At 42.4% G+C, this 26,362-nt stretch overlaps 1 protein-coding gene across 8 annotated transcripts in view; it reads right to left on the reverse strand.

Annotated features, from left to right (window-relative positions):
* Nucleotides 1-26,362, reverse strand: part of MEGF11 (multiple EGF like domains 11) — a 277,220-nt gene that overhangs the window by 115,726 nt on the left and 135,132 nt on the right. For all 8 annotated transcript variants that reach the window (XR_006104620.1, XM_042474946.1, XM_042474943.1 and 5 more), the window contains one exon: nucleotides 3,801-3,875. Coding sequence is in view for 7 of the 8 variants with exons in the window: in XM_042474946.1 (XP_042330880.1) it covers nucleotides 3,801-3,875 (75 nt within the window). In the remaining variant the exon portion in view is untranslated. The remainder of the gene's footprint in view (nucleotides 1-3,800; nucleotides 3,876-26,362) is intronic.

Raw genomic sequence — 26,362 nt, forward strand, 5'->3', positions numbered from 1 at the left:
GGCCTTGAAAACCTTGGGCAGGTCATACTCTCTCAGCCTCATAGGATGTCAATGGCAAACCCCTTCTGATGAAACTTGCCAAGAAAACCCTACAACAGGCTTGCCTTAAGGTCACCATAAGTGGAAATGAATTGAAGGCACACAACAAATTAGAAGCTGTTCTCAGCTTCTCAGTTCTCCGCTGCCATTGCAGAAGTGGTCCTCCTGGCAAATGAAATAAAGTGCACAGAGGTTGCATAGCCCTGTGTTCATGACAACATACGGCTCTACTTTTCACAGGGTCCATAGTTCAGGGGCAGATTGCCCCGTCTACATGGAGAAGGTCCCAGGTTTAATCCTTGGCATTTCCAGTTACAGCGGATCTCAAACAGAAAGATCTCAGACAGCTTCTGCCCATCAAAGGTCCGACTCTTGTTATCTGGCCGCTCTATAGTATTTTTTTGACATTCAAAAGCAGTTGGACATAGAGTTCCCCGTCCTGTTCTTCTGGTAATCCATGCCCACCCTTCCCATTTGTTCATCCTCAGCTTCATCATCATTTTTATTTTAGGCACAAATGACGTGGCTGAAGAACATCCTTTCATACCATTTCAATATAATGGTATGAAAACTGCTTCATCCCAAGTCATTGGTAACTAACTCATTATTGTCTAGAGAGTACACCAATCTCTGTCTCTCTGGTTTCAAGCAGTAATTCTAGTAGTCTTTCCAGCATCACCTGGGGATGCCATGCGGTCCAACAGTCCCAATTTCTCCTGATTCATCCTCTGCCATCCCACTTTTTCAGCAGCTTTTAAAATGTCCCGGTTCCTCTCTCCTCCTCCCACTTTCACCCCTTTAACCTGAGCTTATGTCAATCGCTGCAAAGTGAGTTCAAAGTGCAAAAGCAGTCTGCATGCAGTCAACTCAGCAAGAAGGAGAGGACAGAAGGAGGACAAATCTTGACCTTCCCAGTCACTCAGGCAAAAGCAAAGTGCTGCAGCATCTACTAGTTTGTGCGTTCTTCCTCATTCATAATGTTGGACCATCTTGACTATACTCTTGGCCAACTCTTGTGCAAATCACCTTGACTCTAGTGTTTTGAGTTCACAAATAACAATGCCATTTAGGCCACTCATTCTGAAATTCAAGTTAAAAGTATACCTGAGCTTAAATGGCAAAATAAATAAGCAATGGGGTTTTCCCCTTCCGTGAAACATGGAATCAATGCCCTTCAATCAGTGAGTCAAGGATCAAGTCCTTGCATCTGTATTCACGTCAAGAAAACCCAGTCATTTCAATGTACACTTGCATCGATGTACGTTGCATGTGCGTGCTTTAAAACCTCAAACCGAGTCCCTTTTTTGCAGCGGTGTTTAAAAAAGTCAGGTGCAAATGAGCTCAGGCAGAGCAAAAGGAATGCCATCTTTTGCATGCAAGATCAGAAAAGAGAGAATCACCGGCTTTCCTCCTTAGTTTGCTCCTTACTCTGTAAAGCTGTTGGCACCGACCCAAGACTGCAGTGCAGAACAAGCGATTCCAATCAGATCATGTTATTTCTGGCAAAGCCCCAAAGCCTTTACACACACATTTCGTTGTCCCAACAATAATAAAAGATCGGGAAATTTCTCACCAGACATTAGGGAGTGAGATGTCACTCACTCTTCCCTAATGAGGGAATTATTAGGGATAGCAAGCGACAAAATGCCAAGTGCATATCCCATTAAAAAATAATAATAAAGAGCATCCACGTTTTCTAATGAGGTTTTTTTTTACCCCATATTTCATCCCCAGAATTCAAATCCGCACTTGCTGCCAACTAAGGTAACTGCTAACTCCAACTAAGCTATTTAGCCAGTCCAGACCCTTTGGCTGAGCTATTTAGAGAGCCAAGGCAAATAATTTCAAAACATGATGAACAGGATAAATTATATGAATCACGCATAATTTGGTTCGATATCAATTTTTTTGGGTAAATGAAGCATAACTTGATAGGAACCGGAGTATTAAGGGGAAGGAGGAAAATGAGAGACGATCTGAACATCGATATAGACGGCCTCCGAAGGAGACTGAGGTCTCAAACTCTGGAAACTCTGTATCAGTGATTCCCAGACTTTGGTCCTCCAGGTGTTTTGGACTTCACCTCCCAGAAGCTCCAGTCAATGTGGTCAAAAGCCAAGAATCCTGAGGACACTTTGGGACTTAACACTTGGAGGATCAAAGTTGTGATTCCCAATCTATGCTCCTCCAGATGGTTTGGACTTCAGCTCCCAGAATTCCTGACAGCTGGGCAAGCTGGCTGGGGCTTCTGGGACTTCAAGTCCAAAACATCTGGAAGACCAACATTAGGGAGCCATTGCTCTAAATGAAGGAGTGGCTGTTCAAGCATTCTTCTACAATGATGGCAAGCTTTCAGGCTGCCCTTTCTTGGAACAGTCACCTGAGATTTTACAGAATCACAGAATACAGTTGGAAGGGACCCCAGGGTCATCCAAGTCCAACACCATTTTGCCATGAAGGAGGGCACACTCCCAGCTCTCCTGACAGAGGGTCATCCATCATCTGTTTAAAGACCTCTGAAGAAGGAGACTCCATCACACTCCAAGGCAGCACCTTCCACTGTTGAACAGCTCTTACCATCAGGAAGATCTTCCTATTGTCGAGGTGGAATCTCTTTTCCTGAATCCATCGCTTTGTGTCCTAGGAGTTTATCACACTGGAGGAATTTCTCTTAGTTTCGAATGAAAAGAAAGTGGGGCCAGAACGCATTCACATGAATTCACTAGTTCAGCGAATTTACGTGAATTCGAATTGCGTTTGGACGGACTTCCCATTGCCCGAAATTGTGTGTGGTAGTCTATCATGCAATAACATTAAACCCCATGATTGTGTTTGGATTGCCATTGGATTATACTTCCAATTTCCCTTGTCTGATAATGTCCCTAGTCTCTGGAGCAGCAGAAAACAAGCTTGCTCCGTCTTCAACATGACATCCCTTCAATTATTTAAATATGGCTGTCATGTCACCCCTTAACTGTCTCTTCTCCAGGCTCCCTAATAGAGGACATAGCTTCCAGACCTTTTACCATGTTGGCCACCTTCCTCTGGACACCTTCCAGATTTGATTGTTTGGAATACGTCTGTCATGTCAAAACTTCCTTGCAACAGTTGGAAAAGTCTCTCTTTTTTGCACCATGGCTCCCAGAATCCCTATGCAGCATAAGGGGCTGCTGTGTAATCTGGGAATAGTTGGGGTATTGGACACTGTATGTTATCTTTTTAATTGCAAGCCGCCTCGATTGTCTTCTGACAGAGAGGTGGGGTAAAAATAAAGCTTTTAATAATAATAATAATAATAAAGCTTTTAATAATAATAATAATAATAATAATTTATCTAGGGGATTCTGGGAGTTATAGTCATAAAAGAAGAGGAACTTTTCCTGTGGTGTGACCAAGGTTCATCAAGATTTCATTCAAGGCAAAGAGAGGTCAATCAAGCCATAGTCTTGAAGGAGGCTCCTCTAATTCAGAAGACCATGCCAAACAAGTCCTCTCCCAGTCAACAAAATGGATTGGGTCCTGTTGTGCATAAACTGTACATTATGATACATGTTTCAGCAAGAACTATGGGACACTTATGCAGATAAACACACCCACACACACTTATGTACACATGGAATGAGGCTAAGTAATGAGAAAGGAAAGGCATGCACAGTAGGTGTGGATGAATCCATCACAACCTGCCCCACCTCAAACCAATGCACTCTTGCAAAGACCAAGGAAAGACACCACCATTGAAGATTGCTGTGGGACCCACTCACTGTTGAAGGTGCGGTTTCTGCTACTCCCGGCTGGTGACGCCGTGTGTGCGACCGGCCCTTCAGAGATGGCCCTTCCTGACATTGGATGGGAAACAAAAAAGGAAGGATGGGGAGAAACAGAAAGGCATAAAGGGAGGAATGGAAGGGGCAAAATGACAAAAGAAGGGAAAGGGAGCATCTGTAACTAACAACACTAAGAACAGAGCAAGAACACACAGTTAAGAATACAAAGGGCCGCATCCAAACAACAGCAACAAATAATTCCAGTACTCTAGTACTGAATTGTAGAGGGAGAGCCAGTGTATCCTCATTATCACCAGCCAAATTTGGGACAAGACAGAGAATACCACATTTTGTCAGTTCAAGACAGTCTAGTGGAAGATTCAACTTAATTTTTTCCACCCATTCCCCCCACAAGTTGGGAAATGTATAAGGACACTGAATATTTTGCGAGTCACAAACCCGGCTGGGATCATTGGAGGAAAGTTGTTGTTCTCAATATGCACGCCTGGATTTATTTCAGCCATGTGCAGCTCATTCCTGGGATGACCTGAGTCAAAACGCATTTCTCCATGACTTTATATCTTTCAAAGGGTTGATTTCCCTAGCACATGCTGTGTTTCATGCTCAGTGTGTGTTTAAAAGATAAACATGGGCTTCATTTTCAGGTCGATTTGCTAATGCTTGCAACTTTGAGGAAAGCCCTTTGTCAGAAGAAAAGCCAATGGTTCCCAATTTTTGGCCCTCCAATGTTTCAGACTTCATCTCCCAGAATTCCTAACTGTTGACTATGCTGGCTGGGGCTTCTGGGAGCTGAAGTCCAAAACACCGGGAAGACCAATGTTTAGGAATCACTGGCTTAAAGTATAGTTTAACTCCCAGATTAATGATAGTACAAGTTCCATGGGGAACTTCAGTCATGCGTATTTCCTTCAATGTGAACATACTGGTGAGGAAAGCAATATGCCTGTTTGTACATGAGGCTTGCCAGAATACTCTGGGCTTCCACTGGAATACTCTGGACCCTGCATTCCCCCAAATTCTCATATATATATATATATATATATATATATATATATATATATATATATATGCTGCATAGTATAGATGCCACATGGCCAGCCTGGGGTAAATTTGGGGTATAGGGCTAGCGCTAATGTAGACAAGCCCTTAGTCTGCATACAGTATATGTTCACAGAAGTGCAAAATGTGCAACAAACTTGAAAATTGCAATTCCCCGAAGAGCTATTGCCAATTGCCATGCCTCTGGCTTTTTAACCCAGGGCTTGTCTAAACAATTAAAATACTCTTCATTTTAGTTGAATAGATTACAATCTGGTCCCATGCAATTTGCAGGAGTTTAGGCTTTTTGCAAAGGGGGCGGGACTCCATATTGAAACAGGATTCACATTTTTTTTACTGTCGCATCTATTAGTATCCATGAGGATGCACATCGTCAAACATGCGGCTGTCTGTCTGCTTTGCATAGATTTGCCTGACTGTGGATTTTCGGCACAGAGAGGATGAACAAGGCACAAATTTGCGCAGGAAAGTGATGACAATTAAGTGTCAATGTGAAGGTGTGAAAACCTGCAACAATTCGCATAATGCACTTAAGTGCAGACTAGCCCCCCATTTACCAGGAATGTTTAAACATGGGAGAAAGGTACACCTGGCTTTGGGGCACTTTGCTCAAAACACCAATCTCCCATCATAATTTGGGACTCTGTTCTTCCAGCTTCTTCCCTCTTGGCACCGTATTACGCCGGCGGCTAGAGCATCTTTCTGTCACCAGAGCAGCAGTGGGCTGTAATGCCGCATGCGATAGGCATATGACATAAATCCATATTTTATTGTAAATATCTCCGTGCAGATCTGCCTTGAACTCGCTACGGAGGCAGTAATCCGAGCCCAGCTCCGTCGATGCTGCAGAGTCCCTTTTATATACGCAGCCTGCCCAGACTGCCGAGAGCAGATGCTCTTTTCAAGCCCTTCGCCCAGTGCTTTCAAAACCAGCTTTTTAAAATGCAAGGGCATCCCCTTCAACTCACAGGGAATGGTGACATTCCTATGCCCTGTGTTAGAAGCTGCGTCTGGAGGCCAAGCAAAAAGCTGGCTTTTCGGTCTTTGCGGACTAGCAGTGATTAAACTTTGGGGGCAACGCATTATTTGTGATGGCCTTTGGATTTCCAGACCCTGTCTTGCACTCAATTCATAATAGTCAGACCTAGACAGGCCATTAAAAACAAAAGAGCAAAGGCATCTCTATGGACATCTTTCTACACTTTTAGAGCTGTAGAGATTTTGTGGAGAGGGGGTTTTGTAATAAAATTCCACACAAACTGAAAGCTCATGAGGTTTACTTCAACATACAACCAGCCCTCTGTATCCACAGACTCCTTATCCATGGATTCAAGCATCCATATATAAATTCCAAAAAGCAAACCTTGATTTTGCTATTTTATATAAGGGACACCTTTTTACTACACCATTGTATTTAATGTGACTTGAACATCCATGGCTTTGGGGGTCCTGGGACCAAACTCTAGCAGATACCAAGGGCCCAGAACAATAAAAGACGGAGGATTAGAGTTCACTAGACTTTGAACACTGACCTCCAGTGTCCAACACTCAGACCACTGGACCATGCTGCCTCTCAAAAAGCCACAAGTTTACTGGGATGCTAAGTCACAACATGTTGTTAGGAAGATTTCTGTCATTGGCATTGTACCCTTGTTGTTGCTGTGTGCCTTCAAGTTGTTTTCTGTCTTATCCGCCTATCATAGGGTTTTCTTGGCAAGTGTCTTCGGAAGGGGTTTACCATTGCCAACCTCTGAGGCTGAGAGAGTGTGACTTGCTCAATGTTATCCAATGGATTTAGATGGCCAAGTCACGATTTGAACCCTGGTCTCCATAGTTCTAGTCCAATGCTCAAGCCATTATGCCACGCTGGCTCTCTTAACCTACAAATGCATTGCAGCCTACAAATACATTAACTCATTTTCTTTAACATTTTCTATTCTAGTGATCCCCCCCAAAAAGAGCTCAACTCGTAACCAGAATCGCTGCAGGCTTCCTATGTCCAAAGATGGATTCCGGGATGGAGGGGAATGAGAAGAGATACAAAGCATGTCATTTCAGTCCACCTCCAGAGGAATTAAGGCCAGTCCATTTTTAGACTTAAAAGCTTCCTTAGGCAGGAAAAGATGAGATGGAGGAAATATTGCTGACAGGAGCACAAGACGGAAACGTGAAGGGCGCCCACTCTTCGTTTCAATAAAAACCCTCTTTTTAAAGAAATCCTGCTTCCTTCCCACCCGACTGTTAAGAAGAGCAGCGAGATAAAATGATGCTACCCAAACCCCACAATAAAATATTGCACTCGAGGCAATAATAAAACATCATTTGTTCTATTGTAGATGCCCATCGTCTTGATCTGGGTCCTCAATAATGGAGAATAGCCACTCTTTTGCCCCAGGGAAAGAACACCGTCGTAGGGTTTAAGAGAATGAGGCTCCATCGACCCCAAAGACACAGGTCAGACGCCCAAAAGAAAAAGACGGATGGCTGGATTTATATTTTCTTGCATTAAGATAAATCTATACAAAAGCCATTGCAGGGAGGTATAATACATATCAAGAGTTATGAGTAGCATATATTTTGCAATGGGCTCCAAACTACTTTCTGGGTGAATTTCCCTTCAGCATTCGCTCTCATTCTGAGGCAAAAAATTGAAAACTTCTATTTCACGTCATTATCATTCCTAACTTTTGGTCTTATTTTTGCCATTGCCTGAAGACCCACCAAAGAAGTGCATTTTTTAGAAAAAACAGCATGCGAGAATTCAATCTATTGCAGAGGATCTTAAGAGAAATCATCAAAGAAGACAGGTTGATTCAAGGAAAGCCAAGAGAGATGGCTCAATAGCTCACAAAACTACAAATCTCATAATTCCTTAGCATTAAACCATGGCAGCTAAAGCAGTGTCAAATTGTGTTATTCCTGCAGTGCAGATGCAGTCTTGGATGCACACTGTTGGCTGTTGCTGCCAAAATGTTAAGAATAACTGATCTTGCCCATCCTACAACTATCTTTCAACCCTATATTTGCTGGCAATAAGGGAAATTAGCACCACCAGAAAATGAAAAATCAGCTATGGGTTAAATGCAGACTTTTTCTGTTTGCTTTTTAAATGGAAGGAACCATTCAGGAGGAGCAGAGGACTTTCTGCCTGCAAAGGAATGGAGTCTTCACCTGACGCAAAAAGTTTTGCAAAAACCAAGACCAATAATGCAAAGATATAACCAGTTAGTCTGGAAAATCAATATGCAAAGGGATCTTGCAGCACCTTTAACTCAAAGAAAGAAGCTGGTAGCATAAGCTGCCATAGATTTCAGTAGACTCAACTCTATGAAATCTCTTGCTCCCAGCGTCTTTCTTTTCAGTTAGTCTCGAAGCTACTACAAGTTCCCTTTGCAAACAAGACCAATAATGTTACTTCACAACAATCAGCCTAGAACTGGCAAGAGAGAGAGAGAACAGGAGCCAGGAAAGACTCCAGAGAGCGGCTCAAATTCCCTCATGGGAGATCAACATGTATCCAGTTTCTCGTTCAGTCTATGGACATCTGGAAATGACAGATTGCCCATAATTGGTTCCAAAATCCTCTGCCCAGAGCATGACAATAGAGGTGCCACCGCGCAACTTGGATCTCTCCAAGGGAATTAATTTTAGGCTCACCAACAGCATAAAGGAGGCAGCCAGTTCGCAAAGGACCAGCTGCACCGAAGGCGCGCGCCTTTAGACGCAGGCCCAGCTGAAAGGCGAATTAATCGCAAGTCGGATGAAAGAATAAATGCCAGGGAAGTTATGCGGCAGGAGAACATATTAGATGCTGCAAAGCACGTTTGCAAAAGCCAACAGCCTAGGTTCATTCTCAAGGGTGAGTTTCTTAGGTTTCCTGCCAGCATTTGGGTTGCCCATTTGTATTCTGGACTAGAGGTGTCCCATAAAAGTTGGAAGAAGGAGTGGAGTTTACAAAAAGTGAGAGAGAAGCAAAATCACGTACATCAATTGCCTAGAAGGTGCAGGACCCTTTGGTGTAGATGACTGTCAGAGAGTGGAAGAAAGGAAGGAATCGGGTTGGGGTCCTGCACCTGAAGACACCGTGCAGAAGGACCCTGGTGAAGCCAAAGAGGACAGGCTGGCTCAAGGAGAAACAGCTGGGACTGGGGCGAGGGCCAGGGAGGAGGCAATCCCGGGGGGTAGAAAAGGGGCGGAGAAGGAGGATCAGAGGGAGGAGAGAGAGCGGAACTGGATGCCGAGGGAGGAAGGAGAGACAGGCTACGAGGAGGAGATAGGGGCCCAGGTACGAGATGCCTGGGTGGCCGAAGTAAACCACCGGTACTTCCAAGGGCGCGGGTCAACAGGCGGTTGGGGAGGTGACCGGGAAGACCCGGAAGAGGGTTTTTTCACCTCCCGGGTCCAACCCTTGTCCTTAGACGGAGACACTGGTCCATACCAAGCCCGGCCTGTGATTAACCCTGGCCCACGACTGCTTTGGGACATACGGGGTCGTGTTTTGATGTTGCCCCACTTGGGCTTGTTAAAGTTACATTAATGAGGTATGGAGCATCCGTCGGTGTCTGCGACTTTGTATCATGGATCCTCTTGGGCCCCCCTCACCTACCGGCGTAACCCAGGCCTCAGCGACAGTGATCTAGGGCAGGTCTACTCTGTGCAAAGACATCCACTTCAACCACACAACCAAAACTCTGCAACTTGTACAAAGTATACACAGATGTCCTGGATCCTCCACTCCATGCCATGCTACCAGCATCTTTTTCTGAGTTAAGTCTCAAAGGTGCTTCAAGATAGCTCTGCATACAAAGTACGCACATGCTGCCAGTTTGCATAAACAGTCCTGGATTTACTTCTCATTTATTTTCCTACCTCTGACCTCAGAAGAGCAGTCCTTGAACAGAAAAAGTACGAAAGATGACTGGAAGGAGAAACAGTTGAATTGGAATAGATCCACCAATTCCAACCCATTTAACCCGCGTCTTTTTTGACGCTGATTATCTTTTTTGATAAATCGATCCCGCGCAAGTGTGAACCAGATGTGGATCGGGATTGATTTAAATTTGCCCTTCAGATGGCTGAAGCGGGTCCATTTTGAATTGATTCATTCATGAATATGAACCATAAGTGGGTTATTTTATTTTATTTTGCAGCAAGAAAATGCGATCAGGGCAAATGTAGTGTGAATCACGCTCCGCTGCTGAACCGATCCATCAATTCAGATCACAAATTTGTCTCATTTTGTAATCTTGGGAAAAGGCAGGATATAAATAAATCATATTATTATTATTATTATTATTATTATTATTATTATTATTATTATTATTATTATTACCCCATCACCAGACCCACAAGTTTTGCATTCCATGGCTATTCATAGTCTGGTTATAAAGGTCCTTCCTGGGCACCAGTTCACTCCATGCATCTGAGAAAGGAGACCAAGTTTATGAAAGCTCATGTGACAACTTCATTATTTATTATTATTATTATTATTATTATTATTATTATTATTATTATGCTTTATTTATATAGTGCTGTAGATTTGCACAGTTAGTCTCAAGATCCTTTTGCATAGTGATATTCCAGACTAACACAACTAAATCACATCCTTCACTCAAGATTCTAGGTTAGCCACATTCTTTCAGCCTAAACCATCCTATTGCTGTGAACATAAAAGGGAGAGGAGACCCGCCACATAAACTGCCATCAGCTGCCTTAAAGAAGAGGTAAGATATAAATGGAGCAAATAAGTACGAATACATTTTATACTAACAAAACTTAAAATAAGCAAATACATGGGTAAATGTATGAATACATGCATAAAAGAGAAAGCAGCTTAGGTTAACATTGGATTGTACCCAGGAGCAGAAAACAAGATGTCTGTGGCAATAAAGCAGTAGAGGGGCTCAGATTCTCTGGAATTCAAATTTGGTGCTAAATCCCACGCTATATTTGGCACAGAGTAACATAGATGCAATATAAAGACTTGGGGATCCCTTTTGCCCAAAGCGTCTTGGTTCTTGCAACTCCTCCAGCCAAATGGCTTCAGGCCAAGAAGGCGCTGGGTACAATTCCAGCTTCAACCCAAGGAGAGACTTTGTCAAGCAGCATCTTTCTGAAGACTGCGTGATGCTTAACATAGAAGCCTTTTTAAAAAAGAATAAAGGAGAGAAAATAAAATTGTGATGCCTAATAGCACAGCAAGATGTTTATTACATGATACGGCTTTTTAAAAAGCTACCTGCTGTGTCCCTGAAATTGTCTTGATGTTGAGCCAATTTCTTATGGCACATTTGCAATTATTTCTTACAGATCTGCTTCTCTCGCTCTCTCTGTAGCAGCAATAAGCCCTGGTTTTTGCCACAGACATCTTCTTTTCTGCTCCTGGGTCCAGTCCAAGCGAGAGAAGCCCTCTCAGGATGCCAGTTTTTAAAGATCCACAAGGCAGAAAAAGCCCCCACAAGTGGTCCATTTGATATGTGGATTGTATAGAAACCTATAAGAGTGATCAGAGTAGACCAGTTTTGAGCATTTGTTTAAAATAAATGGAGAAATAAATAAATAAATGCAACACTATGGTAATGCTGGTATACAGGCCACCGAACAACTGTAGGAAGTGGCAGTGGATGATGCTTTTCTGATACAAATCTCAGAAATGTCAAAGATGCAAGAATTAGTAGTTCTGGGGGACTTCAATTACCCTAATGTTCCTGGGAGGCTTCCAACGCCATAAGTCTTTATCACTCTAAGAGCAAAATCAATCATTCAGTGGGATGCTACCACCAAATAACAGAAACAGATAACATTTCAGTAGCTGCTAGAGGCCATCCTCAGATTCAAGAAAGTCCACTAAACAGCTGCAGGATGTGTCTCTAAAAACTGCAGAGTCAGAATCTTTTTCAACCTCTGAAACTCAAAGCTTGGGCAGATATCCAGCGCAGAAGTGGATGGCGGTGGCTGGAGGAATCTCATCTGCATTCATGGATTTCTCAGTGGTCAATTCCAATGCCATTTGCGATCTTGGCAGGATTCAATTTGCACAGAGATAAGGCCCAGAACTGTTTACTGCATCATCTATTATTATCTATTATCTATTATCTATTATTAAGCTTATTAGTAGCAACTCTCCAAGCTCTGACTCTTCAAAATAAGGATGGGAGATTCGCTCAGTCATTCAAACTCACTGTATTTCTCCGTACTCCACCTGCATTTTCTTCCCATCCTTGATTTCTGTTGGGTTTCAAGTGTGCATCCTCTGTGCATCTCCCTCCTCCTCCAATCTGAACTTTATTTACACACTACCTAATTTGGGTATTCTAGCCATCTAACTTTTATCAGCCCTTCCCTAATGAGATACTATTGGAAGTACACAATGTTTTAAGTTTTGTAATGCGATGAAATAACATACCAATATTCTTTAGCAGTACTATTTTTTAAACCAAGGTCATTTAGTTCTCTGTAAATATATTTTCAATAGAGACAGTTGGCTCTCCATTTTTGCAGGGAATCTGTTCCGGACCCCCTCGCGAAAATGGAGTTTTGCCTATATTCAAGCCCCATTGGCTTGAATATAGGTGCAGGCATGCAGGGCACGCACAGGTGTGCTGTGCAGGCGCATGCCCCATTCATTCTCCCTCCGTTTGCCCCTCATGTATAAGCAAGGGATGCGAGTCTGAAGACCGTTAGAATGGAGGGAGGACTGTGTATGTTTTTTTTAAATCCAAAAATAAAAATAAATAACTAAATGCTTAGTGAAGATCCCTGTTTTGGCTGGAGCCCAGAAATATGGATGCCATTCTTCATGTGGTTACAGCTGCCACACAGGACTCTCATAAGCTGCAGCTCAGCAGCAAAAAATCACTCCTTTCCACCTTTAATCGTGATTCAGAAGGGACTCCATTCACCACAAAGACACAGAGCGGATGCACATCCCATTCCTTCCCCGGATTTCTGATGCCATGGAGGGGGACTAACCTGGGAATCAGCTGCTGCTATCCAGAGGCAGAGCGTGGCCTATTTCTTCTCTGGAAAGAGACATTAGCATGGAAAGACTTTTGCTTTATCCTTTGGAGGTTTTTAAGGGCTCATCTAAATCCTGTAAAACACAACTCTTGGGGAACACAGGAGGCTTCCCAGATAGAAGCATATGTTTAAGAGCTTCAAAGGAATTGTCTCTAAGAACTATGTACCGTCGCATTTGCAAACAGTCTTGTGCACAACAGAACGGAGCGGATGGCATAGCTAGGTGTTGCGTGAACCGCAATTGGCCTCAAACAGCATCTGAAGTATATGCAATCCCTGCCGGGCCAAAACAGAAAAGCCGCTCAAGATGGCTTCTTGTTTTAAAATTAGTAGTTGAAATGTTAGGATTTTTTCACATGCAGCTTTGGAACCCGCCGTAAAAGTTGGATAATGGTGCCTTGAGAGCCAGCATGGGGCAGTGTTTTGAGCATTGGACTATGACTCTGGAGATTAGGGTTCAAATGTCTGTTCAAGCATAAGAACCCATTGAAACAGAACTTGGGCAAGTCATACTCTCTCAGCCTCAAAGGATGGAAATGGCAAATTTCCTCTGAAGAAACCCAAAACCCTACCATAGGTTCACCTTAGGGTCACTATAAATCAAAAATGACTTGGAGGCACACAGCAACAAATATATTCGATGATATCTGTTTCACAACACTATCTCCATCTCATTCCTGCCTTGTACTCAAAGTATGATTAATTCCCACTACCTTTTATACTGGAACGCAAATTGGTTTGGACCGGTTTAAATGACCCTGGTTCACACTTAAACCGAATCTCTGAAACGATTCAGAGAAGGGCAGCCACGCGCTAGACCCATTTAACCCGCATCTTTTTGACACTGATTTTTCCCCACGTCATTCTGGATAAATCGATTCTGCACAAGTGTGAACCAGATGCGGATCGGAATTGATTTAAAGTTGCCCTTCACCCGGCTGGTGTGGGTCCATTTTGAATCGGTTCATTCGTGAATGTGAACCAAAAGTGGGTTATTTTACAGGGAAAAAATGCGATCGGGGCAAATGTAGTGGGAACCACGCTCCGCTGCTGAACCAATCCAGCGATTTCAGATCGCAAAGCGAATTATTTGTAAGTGGGAATGCGGCCCTTGTCATTAACTGGGGGAAAACCATCAATACGTTCCTAATCATACTAGTATAGCACCAGTTCCAAGTTTGCATGGTCACTTGGTGCCAGTGTAGACTCAACCTGAGAAAGTCTGTCTTACCTAAGTTCGCCCAATGGATTTCAATGACTAAGTGAGGAACCCTGGCCCACTATACCATACTAACTCAGTACCAAATGCTGACCTGAGTTCAAATCCATCTGCCCTTGGGTGAGTACACCTGGAGATCTGGGGAGCTTTGTCCTCAGCCTATCTTACCACGATTTGTTTGGAGCATGAATGCATCTAGAGTATAGCACTATCTGTTAAGTATTTTTCAAACAGGAGCTGTTAATGCTGATAAAGAAGAGGAATTTCCCCAATTTTTTGCCTTGGTATCCACTCTGTTAAAAATGGATTGTTCTCGCTAATGTAAATGGGGTTTAGATGAAGCACCAGTCTGGAAAGCAGCTGGTTGTAATCAGCCTGAACATTAAGCTAACAGATCATAAAACTTCATTACCAGAGTCCCGTTTTGGGAGAAAATGATGTTTATTTGGGTTGCTTTGTTGAAGAGAGATTGGTTTTGGGTTGTGCTTTCGCTTCCCCAGAATGGATTTGAACTGGCAGATCTCTGGATCAGAGAGCTTACTGACTTCTATCCCACTTTGGGAAATTATTTTCATGGTGAACAAGAAGTGCTAGTCCAAAAGCAAGAGAGACCGAGAACTCAGCCTCTGGATCAATAGTAAAAAAACAGATGGAACGCAGAACCATAGAATTGGAAGAGATCCCCAAAGGCCATCCAATCCAACCCACTGCCATGCAGGAACATACAACTAAAGCCTTCCTAACAGATGGCCATTCAGCTTATGTTAAAAACTTCCAAAGAAGGAGATGCCACCAACCTCAGAGGAAGCATCTTCCACTGTCTAACAGCTCTGTCAGGTAGTTCTTCCTAATTTTTAGGAAGCACGAGCAAAACAGGCACACTTGATGGCAAATATACTGATATATTGAAGGATCCAGCAAGTTCAAGTCCCAGGTTAGCACTTGCATTTCTGTTTCCTGGATAGCACTAATGGCGCACAGAAACTGTGGCTACTCTTCAAAGGAAAAAAGAGGTTTAAAATCCCATTGGATTTGCACCAGAGCTATTCTTTGGATGCCAATGTGGAATATTTTGGGAGCAGGAAAACCATACATGCAGAATGCCAGCACTATAGCCATATCAAATGGGACACTGGGAAGACCTTGAGGGAACCAAGTGCTTTGCAGACTTACAGATGTTGCAGTGAGTCCTGAAAACTCACAGTATTGGTGGCCCTTAACAATTATCTGGGATGGATGGATGGATGGATGGGGATATATATATATATATATATATATATATATATATATATAGAGAGAGAGAGAGAGAGAGAGAGAGAGTATTCTTTTGCAACATTCAAATACTTCTTTTTACGATCCATTTAATGATCACACTTACTGAAACTAATTTAAATGTGTAATAAAACTTCTTTACTATCATCTTCGTTTTTCAGGGAGAGGAATGGAAAGAGAAGGGAGTGTGAGGAAGGGCAATTAAGATTAAAAAACAAAATATGGCGGCCACTTCTTCAGGAAAGGCTCAGATGCGCCCATCACCTTGCGCATTTTGGGGTTTGGAAAATCCAACTGTTTATAAGGTGTACAGAAAACATAAATGAATTTCATGATTAGACTTGGATCTCATCTCCAAAATATCTCATTATGAATGTGAAATGTTCCAAAATCCAAACTCCGAAACACTCCTTGTCCCGAGCATTTTGGATAAAGAAGACTCAGCCTGTAGTAAGATAGGTTTTGCCCACATTTGGAGTTTGTTTTGCTCATGGATGGTCATCCTTGCTTTTTTGCAACTAAGCATTTTAATCCATAATGGAGTCTCTCATGTCACATGCCACCATTGAAATTCGGCCGATACTTTTGTCTCCAATCACAAACCAATGATGAGGAACAGCAGGGGGTTATGTCCTTTCTTTAAAAGAAAGGAAAGACAGAAAAGCAACCCACAAGTGTGCTGTTTACTTATTAAAGGCCTGCCAAACCAATCCTGTGACCCCCAGATCAAAGATGAAAAAATCATATCTGCCAGAGCTCTCAATGACTCTTTATTGCATGCATGGAAAGCGAGAGATGGGTTGGTCACTGGACTAAACTGACTTGCTCCAGTGTTCGGCTCTGGGCCAGTTGGCAACTGGAGTCATAAAGAAGTCCAAGTGGGAAAATGGATACAGGGAGAGAAGACGAAAACATCATCACCCTTTCAGGTGATGACATCTGAGCAGCTCCTGAATCCTTAAACAGGTTGCCGGTTTTCAGATTTACTAGGCATCCTGGATAATAACCACCAAAGATCCATGCATCTCTATCTGTCTTTCCACATCCACAGACTGGATCAATAGAAAAGGACGGAGAGAGATTCTACAGAGTGTGAAGTCAATCTGGAAGATGAAAATCAATGGGCAAGAAGAACGCCAACGATGTAAGACCAAGGAGAGAATCTGCTTCCTATCCATGGCTGAACTGCATCCTCAACCATCTCTTCAAACATCCAAACATGGCTATCATGCCATCCCTTAACCTTTGCTTCCATGGGCTAAACATACCCAACTCTTCAGCAGGTCCTTGATAGGGCTTGGTGGTTTCCAGACCTTTCACCATTGTTGTCACCATCCTCTGGACACTTTCCACCTTGTCAATATCTCTCTTGAATTGTGGTACCCAGAACTGGACACAATATTCCAGGTGAGGTCTGACCAAAGCAAAATTGTTGTTGTTGTTGTTGTTGTTGTTATCAGCTGACGGTTCTGACTCATGGCGACCCTGTGTATGAGACATCTCCAAGAATCCCTATCCTCTGCTACCATGCCCAGATCCTGCAAGCCCTTGCCCCTAACCTCCCATTCATGTCTATCCATTTGTGGTCTTCCATCTTTCCTAGCCATATTATTTTCGTGCCTTCTCATTTTGTGGCCAAAGTACAATAGTGTCAACTTGATCATCTTAGCTTCCAAGGAGAGCCCTGGCCTGATCTGTTCAAGAACCCATTTGTTGGTCTTCTTGGCTGTCCATAGGATCACCCTAAGTCCTCTTCTCCAGCACCACATTTCGAAAAAGAGCTGATTTTCTTTCCTTCTCTATCCAGATGAATAAATCAGAATAGAGGGTTACTTTTACTTTCTTCGATCTAGACACTACATTCCTATTCATGCAGCGCAGGTAACTTTTTCCAAAGTCAGATTGCTGCCCAGCAATATAACACACTGTTCCACCTCTGCAAGCAATGCATTTTATCTATTGCAGAACACTTTCCAATGCAATCTTTGGGAAAGATAAGTGCATGTATGAGAATACATGCGCAGACTGTGCAGATTCTGTTTTCTCTCCAAACAGGACTGGTTTGATGTTTTCTTCAGCCACAGCTGCAAATATATCACATAAACCACCAGCTTATATATATATATATATATATATATATATATATATATATGGGGAGGGATGAAAAGGAACAGAACAGCCCAAACACTATGCTTGTTTATTTAAAAAACAAACAAGAACTTTTTGAATTCATATCCTTGCAACTGTTTTGACTTTTAACATTGGTTTTCTTTCCAGAGGGTAACTTTGTGCACAAATCAATCCTCCACTGGTCCTGCGAGAATCTCTGGTTAAATTTTGCTCCAAAAATCAATGGGATGAGATGATGATATTTCAAAACGTGCCGCCTGCAAATGAAAACCTCTTCATCGATCGCTTATAATGTCTTAAGTTTCCTCTGAATGCGTAAACGCAGGTATGCTCAGTGATCCAGATGCAAACGCTGGAGGTTAGAGATGACATGGGCAATGATACTAAGCCCCAAGGGCGGAGGGGGAGTACTTTTTTGTTACTCCTTTGAGTCCCTCTTGTTGAAGGATGCTCCAAATTTGGCATGCGGCTGCATTTTGACTGAAAGCTGTACTTGTGTGTTTCAGGAGTGCCAAACAAAAAGCACTGAACAAGCTATTTATTTTGGACTACAACTTCCAGAATCCCCCTGGCAGCCACCCCAAAATTAACTTTTCCAAACTTTTTTCTACATCAGCCATCCACTTCTAGGTTAGTAAAGTCCTTGAAGAAATAACTACTACTTCTTGTTTCTGCTCCCATAAAACTTACTATGTCTGTGTGTAGACTTTTGGGTCAAGTTAGAGCAGAGATCCTTATATTTAACTCCCCTGATTTTCCTCCAACCCTGAACTTTGGGCAATTGTGGTCTTCTCAGTCTTTTTGGATTGCAATTCCCATCATCTGTCGTCATTGACCCTATTGGCTAGAGATGATGGATACTGTACAAAAAGATCTGGAGGAACACTTTGGGCTTTGTGCGTGTGAGTGCATATGTGCCTTCAAGTCACTTGTTGACTTATGGCAATGCCATGAATTTCATAGGATTTTCTCCAGCAAAGAATCCCTTAGGGGAAATCAATTGCTTTCTCTTCAGTTTGGTTGCTTTAGTGAATTTTGCTCACAGGTTTAAACATTTGTCCTGACCCACCGGCTCCAATCAATCAAGGCAAACGCTTGGTTTTGTATACTTTTTAAGGGAGCTGAAAATAGCATATATAGAACACAAACAGTGCTGTTGGCTGTGGCAGACACACAAAGTTCATGTCCCATGCCAGCTCAGGCTGAACAAGTTTTGCAGGGTTTTGAAATATGGTATATATTCATGTATAAGTCTAGAAATTTAGGTTAAAAAATTGACCCCAAAAAACTGAGTCAACTAATGGATAGGTTAATGTAAGTACTGTATTTTAACACATGTGTGTGTGTGTGTGTGTGTGTGGTGAAAGCCAAGAGTTTAATCTGCCCTAGAAGCACTAACCCCTTTCTACTCTCTCATCCATGCAGCCTTTAGTGTGAGTATAAATAGATTTGCCTGCTGTACTTTTGTAGGTTCTTTGGAGTTGTTTGCTTCATCCTTTACATCCTTCATTACCTACCCCTAAGTTTTACCCTTGACTTATTCATGGGTCATATAATAATCCATAATTTTGGCCCCAAAACCTGTCCTTGACTTAGATATGAAGTCGATTTATAGTTGAGTATATATGGTACTCAGAACTTTGCAACAAAACCCCGTAACTTGTGTTCCAAAGACTAAAAACGAGATTGATCTTAGTTTAAAACTTCAGTGCATCGTAATTCAACCATCGTAACATGGAAATAAAATTTCTATTTTGCATGCAGAGTCCTGGGACTACAACCCAGTTGTTCATCCTGCCTTTGGAGTGATGCACGTTTGTGGGAAGGCTTTAGGGACCCAACAGACTTGGAGCAAAATGTGAATTAGTTGGCCCCGGTTCCAAAGCAAGTATATTTGCCTGCTCCGAATCTCATTTTGGTTGTTCCAACAGCAATAATGAGTGTCTACCTTTGAGCAGCCAACCCCTTGAGAAAGGGGAAGCCTCACTAATAGGAAAGGAGGAGGGGCGCCAGATCAAATTTGCATGACTAACGAACCATAAATCCATGTTTAATCAAAGGTGAAGCAACAAACTAATTTGACATCGTCTTTCTGTCCCATGCAAGGAAGGGGCCGCAAAGTCTAAAGAGGTGTGTGATCACACCTCAGCTGCTTTCTTGTCTCTCGTCTGGGACTAAACTCTCCGAAGCCCACCAACAACCCACCAGACTCCCGGTTTACGCCGCTTTCATGAAAGGTTACCTGGAGAGAGAGTCTCCCATTCGTTGCAAAATTTATTTCCTGATGAATCCAATTTACATTAATGTGGGCTCATTAAAAGATAATTATTGTGCCGCGGAGAGGACCACAGCATCCATCAATGGAATGCCTCTAATTGTTTTAGTCGTATGATAAAGAGATAATCTTGCGCCGAGCTTTTTCATTAATGCCACTCATATAAATGTCAAAACTGAATTTAAAAAAAACCCGCACACACACACATGCACCAAAACCCCTTAACAGCCTGCCAAAACATAATTGTCTCATTATTCTTGCAGCTATTGTTATCAAAATCTGGACACCTGGTACCTGGATCCCTGTGCACCATCTTGCACACTGCTGGCATTTTGCGTTTGATGGTTTCTTAATGTATTTATTAAAAGATGCAAATGGAGTATGGAAATGTTTAGCTCTTCAAATCAGGATCAGAGGGAAACATGTGTAGCGAAACCCTGTCCACATTTGGCTTCGGTGTTAATATGTTGAAGCAACACCAATGAAGAATCCCATGGCTTCATAACAACCAACAAATATCCATTTGCTTTTATGGACTCTTCTGACGTTCACCAGAAGAACTGTAGTCCATGAAAGCTTATGGCACATCAAACTTATGCCAAGTCAAAGAGGGAGCCAAGGAGTTGGGACTTTACTCTTTCAGGTTTCTACCTCCAACAAAAGTTAAACTTTTATATAAAAAATAGGACTGCATTTGGCATGTTTTACCAAAACAGCATCTAAACGTTTTCCTTGATGCAACAACATGGAGGCTTCTTGAGAAATCCAATGTTCTCTGCCTAAGAAAGGAGGCTAGGAGCCTCAAAAGGACAGAGACAGCCTGGATATCAAAGGAAGTCTATTTTTGTCTTGCTGATGTAATTTAAATTGTCTTTCTTGGATTTTACAATCCTCTGTCTCCTAGAACCTAGATGGCCATAAGCAGGACTGGCCTGCCTACTTGACTATCCCACATAGCATCTTAACTGTGCACAACAACAACAACAACAACAACAACAACAACAACAACAACATCTTTACAAGATGTAGGTCCGTGACTTTAACATAGTCGTATTTTTTTTTGTTATTTCTGCTGTATGGTTTTTATCACCTTTGCCTGATAAAGAAGCCAGTGGAGCTTCAGAGCACTTGCAACATGTATTTTGTGCATTTGGGTTGGATTTTGGATGTCATTGTACTTTGCTGTATGGCCAACCCGGCTATCCCTCAATATGTTTTGCAGTCCTTAGTGTGCCACAAGATTCTTTGTTGTTTAAACCTGAGAACTGACATAGAGGCTCAGATCTGAAGAACTGAGTGTGGAAAGAAAAAGCGAATTAGTGTTGTGCCATTAAGGACTGTGCAAGTGCTAGCAGAAGGCTTCCCTATGTTTGCAACTGATCAGACTGCAGTATAATAGGAACAGAGAAGGGTGCCATAAATCAGGGATACAGTATATAGTATCACTACCACTTAGTGCACAATATACTTGTTGCCCAATAAAGGTATCACTGATGGACTTTAATTTGTATTTGTTAAATGGCCAACACAGCTAACCCGGCATGTTTACCACTCAATGGTACAAGTTAAATATCCCTTAGGAGAAAATGCAAAATGCAAACTACTCCAAAATTGTCCACATGGATGGCTGGGATCCCTTTGCTTTCTGATGGTTCTGTGTACATAAATGTTGTTTTGTGCACAAAATTATTAATAATATTAAGTATAAAATTACCTCCAGGCTATGTGCATAAGGTGTACACAAAACATAAGTAAATTTTGTTTTAGACTTGGATCCCATCTCCAAGATATCTCACTATACCTATGAAACTATTCCAAAATCCTAACAAAAACCCAAAATTCAAAACACTTTTGGTCCCAAGCCAATATAAGGGAGACTCAACTTGTAGCGGGAAAATCTCACAGCGTTCAAACTTTGGAAATGCTTCTGAGAAGTAATTCTGGAGGAAACCTATTCTGAATGAAACACATTTGGGCTGTTTACTCCGCAGCTTCCCTGGTAGATTGGGTCTTGGCTCAGTTTTGCCAAAGGTCTGCTCATCCGCTCGTTGCTGCTGTGTGTTTCTGGCACAAGTCTTCCCTTTTTGTTTTTGGCCGAGGATTATGGAAAAGGGAATCTATGGGTAGATTGATGCGTAGGTCACTCCTGGCCTCTTTGGCGCAAGTGTCCCAGACGGGGTGACCTTTTGAGCCCTTCCAACTTGGATGCGCTTAATAACATCTAGGGCAGCCAGCCAATCAATTTTAATTAATCATCTCTCCCTCCCTCTTTCCCTCCTTCCCCCTCTCTTTCATTTACCAATTAAACATGTTTAGATATATTTGCATATCCCCCAAATGCCAATACAGGTACTTATTTGAGAATCATTACAGAATTTCAAGATGAAATTCTTCTTTTTAATAGGCTTCCATTGTTAGAAGAAGAAAAAAAGAACTCTATTTTAATAGTTGTAAGTAAGCTACCAGACCAAAGAGAAATGCAGCGGTTAATGGCTAGTCCTGATGCATATCCTGTACTCAATACAGAACAGAATACAAAGAAACAAAATGGTTCCCTATTGGCAAAAGGGTCAGGCAATATTATCACCCTATTTATTCAACCTGTATACAGAAAATATCATACACAGACCAGGCTTAGACTCAGCAGCAAGAGAAGTGAAGATCAGCGGAAGAAACATCAATAAGCTATGATACACAAACAACACAATGCTACTAGCAGAAAACCACAAAGACCTGGAGCAATTTCTAAAGAAAGTCAAGGAGGAAAGTGCCAAGGTTGGACTAAAGGTGAATATTACAAACAAAACAAAAATAATGTGACCACCACAAAAGATATCCAAGAATTCATCCTAGACAATGAGAAAAACTGAAACAGGCAAAGAGTTCCTATACTTTGGTTCAAAGATTGATCAGACAACAGTCAAGCTATAAAAGAGCTGGACAAGATTGTAAAATGTGAAGATGTAACTCTGGACACTAGAGTGAAGGTCATCCAAGCCGTTGTATTCCCCATCATCATGTACGGATGTGAGAGATGGACAGTGAAGAAAGGGGATAGAAAGAAAATGAATTCATTGGAGATGCAATGCTGGAGAAGAGCACTGTGGTTACCATGATGGACGGCCAAAAAGACAAACAAATGGGTCCTTTAACAGATCAAGCTTGAACTCTTGAAGCCAAGATGATCAGACTGAGGCTGTCATACTTTGGGCACATCATGAGAAGGCATGGATCGCTAGAAAAGATTATGATGCTAGGAAAGATGGAGCAAAGTAGAAAGCAAGGAAGACTGTATGTCAGATGGATAGACTCAATCGGGGAGGTCATGATCCTGAATCTCCAAGACCAAAGCAAAGCACTGTAAGACAAGGGATCTTGGAGATGTCTCATCCACAGGGTCACCACGAATCGACGTTGACTTGAGGGCTGTTAACAGCAAAGGCTAGTCTCCTGGAACGGATCTGGATTCAGATCACCACTTTGCCATGAAACTGACGGGTCCTTTCCCCCAACATACCTCACAACATTGTCATGGTGAATCTGCTCTGGGTTTTACTTTAGATATCCAGGATACTAAAACCTGGCTCCCAAACAGGGGCAGCACCCTGTAAGGATTCCTTTAAAAATGCAATTTTTTAAAAGCCAGAGTCAATTTATCAGCCTTATTGACACAAAAGCCACCAGCTGCTACCAGCTAGAAATATACAGAAGCAGCATTAAGAACAGCAGGAGTTTCTTGAGATGGGATAAATAATAAAGTGTGCTCTTAACTCTAAGCTCCGTTCATTAAAACTGGACCCAAAGTGATCTTCTATCAGCTGAAGCTTGAAGCGTATATAAATTCCAGTGCTGTTGCATGCAATCCCACCTTTAAAGAAAAGGAGAATAGTTAAAGAGTATATCAATAGTTCTGCACTAGGCCCTCTATAATGCTATGTTTAGAACTGTATTATCAATGTCCGCAAGGTATTATCTTTTTCTGGTTTTGTTTGCTGTCGCCTCCCTTCCTTCGCACTGCCTAAGAATGGCTGAACAAATCTTCTAAACATCCTTTTGTATTCAAAGTTGTCTGCAAACGCTGCAGAGCAAAGCGTTTCCACATGGCTATCCAAGGTAAAGAGGCTGGCAGGGGAGTTCACGCTGCCTGGGCTTGTAATTGTAGGACAAAGAGGAACAACTTCTTTACAGTGGATTCCAACAAGAGCCTCATTACATGGAAGAGTAAATAAAGAGAATGAAGCTTGCACAGTACACAGACACCCTGTGCAATGTCGGCAAGGTTGTGTTCACCCTCATTGCATTTAGATCTGGGAGGAAGAGCAGAAAATGGTGCCACTGCCCTCCCAAAGTCATAGAATCATTGAGTTGGATGTGACCCTAAGGGTCATCCAGCTCAACCTCATTCTGCCATGCAGGAACTCACAATCAAAACACCCCCAACTGATGGCCATCCAGCCGCTGTTTAAAAACCTCCAAAGAAAGAGACTCCACCACGCTCCAAGGCAGCATCTCTCACTGTCAAACATCTGTTACCATCAGGTAGTTCTCCTTAATGTTAAGGAGTAATCTCAGCAGCCACCTTGAGTTCTGAACTAGCAAAAAGGTGGGCAGAATATAGTCAATGAGTGATGCATGGAAAGGAGTTCATGGACACTCTTCAGAAAGCCATAAAACTTGGAGAGAATTGCAAGGAAAAGCCGCCTTGCTCAGCAGCAGGGACATGAATTATGAGTAGAAGGTCTCACGTTCAACCCTTGAGGTCTCCGGTTAAAGGATCTCAGGTAGCACATGACAGGAAACGTCTCCCTTTATCTGGACAAGGAGTGCAACATTGCGATAGGTGAACCTATGGTTTGATGCATGATGTATGGCAACTTTCTAAGCTGTATGATGAAGACATGCTCAACAACAGGCATCTCCAAGAGCCAATATGGAAGCTGCACCTAAGAGCATAAAAGTGTCCTGCTGGATCAGACAGAAGACCCATATAGTCCCAGATTCTTTTTACACAGTGGCTAATCATCTTTCCATGGAAAACCTATCAGTAAAACATGAGTGTAACTACACACTCTGGCTTGTGTTCCATTGCAACTGACAGATTGATGCATGTTGTCTCAGATGCAGGAGTAGTAGTGACTAGTGGTCACATCTTCCATGAATTCATCTAGTCCAGTGGTTCCCAACCTTTAGGCCTCCATTTGTTTTGGACTTCAGATCCCAGAAGCCTCAACTTGGCCAATAGTCAGGAACTATGGGAGCTGAAGCCCAAAACATTTGGAGAACCAGAGGCTGAGAATTATAATAATCCCTTTCTAAAGACATTTTTTGTCACAAAAATATCCCACAATGCCAAAAAAAGTATAATGAAAAATTGCACAGAAAGCCTCGCAATCCCATTGAAAAGGGAGAAATGGAGACATTCATCATTACTGCAAGCGAGGATGAAATAAGCAAAGACCTCCTTTCTCCAAAGGAGAGTAGACCCATTGATTCAATGGTGACTTGGTAAGTCAACATTTATGTAAGCTTCTCTAGTTGGGGCCAGCAATTGGATTGAGCCTCTCATGCGTCCCAGCAGAGTGTACAAATGCCTCTTTTTCTCCAAATAAACACCATCTCCGCACATATTCAGTCTTGGCATGCACATCTTAAATGTCAGTGTTTCCGTGATGATAACAGGAAGACTGTTGAAAGGTTAGCAGATTTGGGGAGTTAATTGCTCCCAGTAAATGAGGACGCATGAACCAGCCCTGGCTTTTAATTACAGAGAAAGCCAGAGGACCCCACAACGCAAAAAGCTTTGGGATCTAGAAAATACAGTCCCTTGCTTTGTGTTAACGTTCTTTCGGTCGCTGCCGGAAATTAAGTCATGTCCATAAGAAAGAATGGCATTAGTCACAGAATTATCTTTTTCTCTCTCCTAGAGTTATTAATAGATTCTTGAACCGGTTCCAAGTCTACAGGAAGAATCATGGCTTACTGATGTTTTCTCTTCTCATCTGGAAGTCGGACAATAGCAAATGGCTATTGGTGATCAACCATGACTATTAAAATGAAGTATTTTAAAAGGGACGGGTTGACAGGAGTTCAGAAATGCCGCTGTCAGAGAGAACAGCAATTGCCAATTTTGCAGGATATGATCATCTTTCCTAAGAATCAAGTAGGTTTTTATGCTCAAAAGCCCGGGTTTCTATATTGCATTTTCACCACTGGAGCAGAAAAAAATGGGTTAAATATCATTATCACTTAGAGGATGGGATATTGAGCAGAACAGTGAGAAGGGTATCGCTTGGATTCAATGAAAGCGGGTGATATTGCTATGGATAAAATATACTGTCTATAGCGAGCAAAAGGGCAGACAGGGAAAGACCTTTGGTCCCACCTCTTGGCCTGCTTTGGCCAAATTCCCTTTCAGCTCATAATTTTAAAAAAGAAGTCTTGTGGACCCATGTAATGTATCTCCCTCCAGGGTTTTCCAGGGCAGCAAAAACACTGCTTCTGCCTGCCGTTGCTCAACTGGCACAAAAAGGTAACAATATTTGCCCATCCATGCCATCCTGATGC

The sequence above is a fragment of the Sceloporus undulatus genome, chromosome 6 (assembly GCF_019175285.1).
Source record: "Sceloporus undulatus isolate JIND9_A2432 ecotype Alabama chromosome 6, SceUnd_v1.1, whole genome shotgun sequence".
Lineage (NCBI taxonomy): Eukaryota > Metazoa > Chordata > Lepidosauria > Squamata > Phrynosomatidae > Sceloporus > Sceloporus undulatus.